Here is a 6,367-nt window from a genome sequence, read left to right on the forward strand (position 1 = left end):
TATATAAAAAGAATAAATAAAATAAAATATAAAAGATAATTAATTACTATATAAAAAAAATACTAAAAATATTACTTATATTATATTATAGTAATATAACCTTTATTATCTATCTATAATATAATAGTACTATATAATAAAAACTAGTTTATTATTTTATATTTAGACTAATTTTATACTCTTATATACATTTTATAGATTTTATTTATATTTTATTAATAACTATTAGTTATTTAATAATCTTTAAAAATGCCTAAAAAAGTATACTTTATATTATTATATAACAATTATATTTAATTATAATTAATTATAATAAAAATTAAGCTAATTAAATTATACTTAATTATAATTAATTCTAATTAATTAGCCTTGATTATTTTTTGATATACTAGTACTAAAAGACTACTAGTACTAATGCATAGTTAGTACCAAGAAGCTAATAGTACTATTAAACTACTAGTACAAACCACTTGCTAGTACAAGTGCAACGGTACGTAAGAGATATAGGTACGGATAAGTCAGATGTGACGTAATGTCCGGATCTCCTAGATATTGCCTGTATACGAAGAATCTAAAGCTAAGGAGAGAAGAAGAAGAAGAAGAAGAAGAAGAGAGGGGCATGGACGACGAGTCCGTATATATACAGGGGGCCCGTCACGTGCAGTGTTTCTTGAGCCAGTCTCAGGAAAGCCTGGGGGCTATAATATCTGTAATATAAATTAGTCACTCTTGAAGATTTTTGAAATATCCAGGCGCTTCTCATCGCAGAGGCAATAGAGATAGTGGTCATCAAATGTCTCTGCCCAGCGCTTCTCAAAGCCATATGCGAGGGACAGACCAGCACAACCAACGGCCCAGATCAGCATGGTAATGACGACCAAGAGGGGTGGTACACCGCCGCCAGCCTGGAGAATAGTCCACGGGGCGGCAGTGGTGACGTTATCATTTTCCCAAGCCGCGCCGCCATTGGTGCCATAGAACATAAGCTGGATTGCATATTGTTGATAAGCGGTAATAAAGGCATCTCGAAGATCGGACGTCTGGATAAGGGAACTATAGTAGGCGAAACCGGGGGATGTTTCGTCGAGATCGATAGCTGGGTTGGCGGCCATGAAGAGTGGATTGATCCAGTCATACTTAGTCTTCAGTACAGTGTAGTTGACTGAATTGTTGCCAAGAGACTTCAATCCTCCGTGATACCCAAAGTCCACAAAGTCATTAGCAGCTTGTTCGAGTGGGATGAACATTAACGGGACGCCGAGGCTGAGTCTAGGGGTGAGGAAGTGGTCCATGTTGGGATCTTCGCGCTCAAAATCGGTGTAAGTTCCTACTAAACCGTTCACTGTTGCTGTTCCAGTCACTGACGAGGAAGTGCACCGAATGCCAATGGCTGACATATTTCCATTCCACGGGTAACCGGCCCCGAAGGGATTCTGTGGCTCATAGTGCTCGTCCTCCAGCTCCGGAATCGGGTCTTGCACATTTGTGAAATTGCCAAATGTGCCTGGTGGATTCCAGAAAGTTTGCCAGAGGGCCAGCTCCAAGACTTCCTCCTGATCTAGTCCTAAGTTTGCGCTAGTGTAACCCAGTGACGGTGTTCGGTCCAATATGTCGCTCACGCCAGTGCTCATGCCTACTTCAACGAAGGCGGCGACGTTTATGAGACCACCATTCAGCTGGCTCATCACTGATATTGATGAACCATCGTCGAGAGTATAGAAGTACGCGATGTCAGTGGCGTTATATATAGCAGGTTGGACATAGGCTGGATTTGAGGAGTTGATTCGCCGGTTCAGGATAGTAAACTCGTCCAACCTGTGAACCTCGGAGCAGTTATACTTCAGAACTGCTCCCCATATACTGCCAGTTATGGGTACAGGAGCTTGGGCGGTTAGGAAAATCTCCATGGCATTCGAGGGGAGCGTGTTCGGCTTCGACACGTTTGCCATGATGCTGCTATTTAGAGGTACGTAAAGCGCGCTCCCGGAAGGAATTTGAGGTGCTGAATCAAGCGTCCATAGATAGGAGGCTGCATTAATAATGTCAGCGCTGGCTCTAAGGCCCATGGATCCTTGATTTACGCCCGTGACGTTGGTTCCTGGTACGTTCCCGGCCTTGTATCCATCCTGAGTCTGCATGGTCAAACCAGACAGCGCAAATGACCAAGATAAGACACTCAAGCCAAATAGTATTCTCCACAGCCAGTTGCGCGGTACGTTGTTTCCTTTCTTGAAGACAATACGGTAGGCCACGGTTCCCCAGTCTCTCAGGCTGCTCCAGCGCAGGTCCCTGTGCATTCTGAGCTCTTCCTCAGTTGTTGGTTTGAATATACCGGTCGTCATCATAGCAGCCTCAACGCCTCCGAGAGTATAGTCCGAGATGTTTAACCCAATTGCGCCGATAATAAACCATGACCACCAGACATACTTGCCGTTGGGGGGGGGCTTATTGATGTCGGCCAAAGGATTGCTTGACGGCTGGAGCCAGACAAAGTATGTCCAGAGGTAATACGCTGCAAAGGCAAGTGGGATAAAAATACCGCAGAGTGGCTGGAAGTAGAAACGAAGCTTGGGTTGAGATGGAACCGAGTCGGATTCAGGTGTTTCATGTGCATCTCTAGAACCCCAACACGAACGTAAGTACTGTACATATATTAAACTTAGATTTGAGACCGAAGCATAACCCACATTCCGTCCTTTTCATGAGACATGTTTTCTGAACGATATCCTAGAGGGATGTTTGTTTCTTCCGCGAACTAAAGTAACAGTCCCTGTGTTACAAAGATGGAGAAATAGATCAGTTGAGTTGCTTGGTAGATAATGTACCGTTCGAGACTTTTTAGCTGGCAGTACCTCTATAAAACGGAACTCAGAGCCTTTGCTCCCATATGTACTCAACGACCAGCCGGGTTTCGGCCTCACAAGGTCAATGATACTGCAGCCCAACTTCCGCCTGCAGGTGGTTCTTGAACCCGTGTTGGAGCACTACCACACTCAAAACACCACTTCTATCGAATCAGCAACCACTACATGCATTTGAACTACTGCTTCTGTTCTTTATGTCTCGGGCAGCGAACGCCAACCTACAAAATTGCCAATCAGAGGCGAAACCGCCGTTAGCCAATGATTATCCGCATGCGCCACCACACATCTGTGCAGCTTTGGTTGGTACTGTATGCTAAACGAGTATACTTTTGCTTTTGAAAATCTCAGCCCCAAGCCCGGTGGGATGATTTCGGCATGTCCGTCCGTTCCTCCGCCGTTTCCGCGAATTTGGTGGCGCAAGGTATCGCTTTTCGTTAGCGTAAGATGTAGTCTCCGACCCTTCATTGGAAATTAAGAAATGGCCCGATGGTGCACGTTTAGGTGCTGCATCACACACGACTATTCACACGACTATTTGAGAATGAATGTAGGGCTTCCAATCCGGATGGAACTCTCTCGTTCCCCGGCGTCCACGTGGTCGTTCTGTGATACGATTTCTGGCGGGGTTGGTTAGCGGCAAGCGGCAAGCTACGCCCTACAAGGTTGAGCACGGCTGAGAATGTGCAGGGCATTCGATTCGGTTAGCCGTTCGAATCCAATCAATGGATTATTAGCAACAATGACTGTCCAGCGCTTGCAGGGTTGGCATGTCTCGACTTCAAAAACCGAAGCAAGCAGACGCTGTCGAACATCAGTTGAGGAGCACTGCAATTTTAACGTCTGCAAAGACCTTGAAGTCAGCCGCAATCCAGTCAGCCAGCATTTGAATTGGAAGCAGAGTGGACGAGAGAGGGACGATAATGGAAGGGGCAACCTTGACGTGTTGGTCGAGCCGAGAACGCGTCCAGACTCTGAAAGTATTAGAACGGAACAAGAGGGGATCCAGAGGACATATAGTGATATTCGATTTAGGCCCATTTTCCCCCCCAAATTCATTTTAGGAGGCTAGAGCTTCATTAATAGTATTTCCAAAAACTGTACCACAGAAACATTTGTACTAGGGATTGGTTAGTACAAATTATCACGGCACCACGTGACCACGTGTCACAGACCACCTCGCGTAATCAGTCAACAAGACGACTTCTCGCGTTTATTTTTCTTTTTACTTCCTTGCATTACGTCCTATATATAGAACCAATATATAACTTCACTTAGACCCTTACACAAATGCGTAATTAGTACAAAGAAACAATTAGTACCAAGAGACTATTAGTACTATAAAATTACGGGCGCAAATAAGATATTAGTATTATAGAACTAATACTATAAAGTAGTTAGTATAAATAAATAGTTAGTATAAAGAACTATAGCAGGAATCTGCCTATATAGTATGCGAAAAAATTAATCAGATTAATTAATTAATTCATGAATATTCATGAATAGCGTAAATAGAATTTGATTAATATAATACTTATATAATTTAATTAGATTAGAATAATTAATTATAATTATTTATGAATACCTTGATTAATATATACGTAACTACAGCACGTAATAGTCTAGCCTAATTAAGTAAGGTTCTTGCTCTAGTACTGCCTTAGTAAGCTTTTCTCTCTAGAAGCAAGGTAGGACTAGAGCCTGATCCTTACCTAATTAGGCTAGCTTGTTACGTGCTGCGGTCACGTATATATTAATTAAGTTATTTATGAATATTCATGATTAGCTTAATTAGTTCGTGAATAGAATATAATTAATGAGAAAATTTCATGAATAGATTAGATTAATAGCTATTAATCTAATCTAATCTATTTATTTCTTATACTATACCTATATAATAATATAGCTTGAATAAATCTATTATATAAACTCAAAGTACTAGTATATAGTATTTTTTATAGCCTTAAATTAATCTAGATAAGCTTTAAACTTACTATATATAAAAGAAAGTCTATAAGACTATATTAGTAATCTATAAACTAGTTTTTCCTTAAAAATAGTCTTTTATTCTCATATAACTATTAGGGCCCTGCCTAATTTAATCTTACCCTAAAGAAAGTTACTTGAAATAAGTAAATAATTCTATAAATATATAATTAACTATAAGCTTTTTAAAGAAATATATTATAAAAATAGTATATAATCGAGAAAAAGAAAAAAAGAAAAGAAAAAAAGAAAAGAAAAAAAGAAAAGAAAAAAAAGAGTATTTATAAGCTTTATAATTATATATTTTTAGTATATTATTAAAATACTAAGAAATAGTTTTATAAATAGTTTCTATATAATTCTAGAAATATTACTTATATTATAGCTTTATTTAATAAACTTTATATTTAAACTAATTTCTTTTTTTAATATAGGCCAGATACTTTTACTTAAAGTATTTTATTAAATCTTTCGAACTAGTAAACTTATAAATATACTTTTTAAATAATAAGTTTTATTTCCTTAAATAAATAAAAAAATAGTTCTTTTTTTTTAGTAAATACTAATAATATAATATTATTTAATACTTATTTCTCGGTCTTAATAACTATTAGCTAGAAGTTAATTTCCTTTAATAGTATTAAATTTATCTATTATATAAATAGCTTTTTTTTTGAAATAATAATAAATAATTATATTAATATTTTTATTATAATAATAGAACTTTTCTTTAATAATTATATATAAAAGTATTATTATTATTTTTACTAAATACTTTTAAAATAAAAATATTTTATTATTCTAGTTTAAAATAGTTTTTATATTTTAACTAAATATAATAAATATATAAATAAATAATAAATATTATAGATCTAATTTCTTATTTTAGATAAAGCTTATAATCAGAATTATATAAATTATATAAGATTATATTTCCTAATTAAATAAAGAGCTTTATATACTTAGCTAAATATTAGGAAATATATAAAGAAATATTTCTAGCTTTAGAAAGAAGTATTAATTAGTTTTTTATTAGAATTAATTCTTGAAATTAGTTATATTTATAAGTATTACTTTATAGCTTATTTGCCTTAATTACTTATATATTACTTTATTATTATATATTTTATATTCTAATTATTCTAATTTTCGAGAAATAGTTTATTATAAAATAATTAAGTTATTAATAAATAAAATTACTAATAGCTAGAATATTAACTAGAAGAAGTATTTCTATTATTATTAAGGTAATCTAGTTAAATATTTAAGAAAATACCTAATTAAATACTTTTTATATTACCTAATTAGAAAAAGAAAATAGAACTCAAATACTTTTAAAACTAGCTAGTAAAATAATAATAATAAAGAAGCTAATAGCAGCTTATTATTATATTATTAAATTAAAAGCAGAAATATAATAAATAAAAAATCTAGAAAAGCTAAAAGCTTAAATCTATTATTTTAAAATATTTAAATACCTAATATAAAGCCCATTATATTTCTAATAATATTTTTAGTTT

At 35.3% G+C, this 6,367-nt stretch overlaps 2 protein-coding genes across 2 annotated transcripts; both read right to left on the bottom strand.

Moving 5' to 3' along the window:
- Positions 1 to 651: 651 nt before the first annotated feature.
- On the bottom strand, positions 652 to 2,710 carry K444DRAFT_670239 (uncharacterized protein; the record flags this gene model as incomplete). Its single annotated transcript, XM_024887604.1, has 2 exons — positions 652 to 2,616; positions 2,688 to 2,710. 2 exons carry the CDS (start codon positions 2,708 to 2,710, stop codon positions 720 to 722), a joined length of 1,920 nt encoding a protein of 639 aa, XP_024727447.1. The 3' UTR covers positions 652 to 719.
- A 760-nt stretch (positions 2,711 to 3,470) lies between these two features.
- On the bottom strand, positions 3,471 to 4,022 carry K444DRAFT_271443 (uncharacterized protein). The gene has a single exon (XM_024871475.1). The coding sequence runs from the start codon at positions 3,918 to 3,920 to the stop codon at positions 3,513 to 3,515; it is 408 nt and encodes a 135-aa protein (XP_024727448.1). The 5' UTR covers positions 3,921 to 4,022; the 3' UTR covers positions 3,471 to 3,512.
- Between the last annotated feature and the right edge of the window lie 2,345 nt (positions 4,023 to 6,367).

Source organism: Hyaloscypha bicolor (assembly GCF_002865645.1).
Source record: "Hyaloscypha bicolor E unplaced genomic scaffold K444scaffold_183, whole genome shotgun sequence".
NCBI lineage: Eukaryota > Fungi > Ascomycota > Leotiomycetes > Helotiales > Hyaloscyphaceae > Hyaloscypha > Hyaloscypha bicolor.

Excerpts from the sequence above, each read along its gene's own strand:
- K444DRAFT_271443 (XM_024871475.1), bottom strand. The coding sequence starts at position 3,920 with ATGAATTTGGGGGGGAAAATGGGCCTAAATCGAATATCACTATATGTC.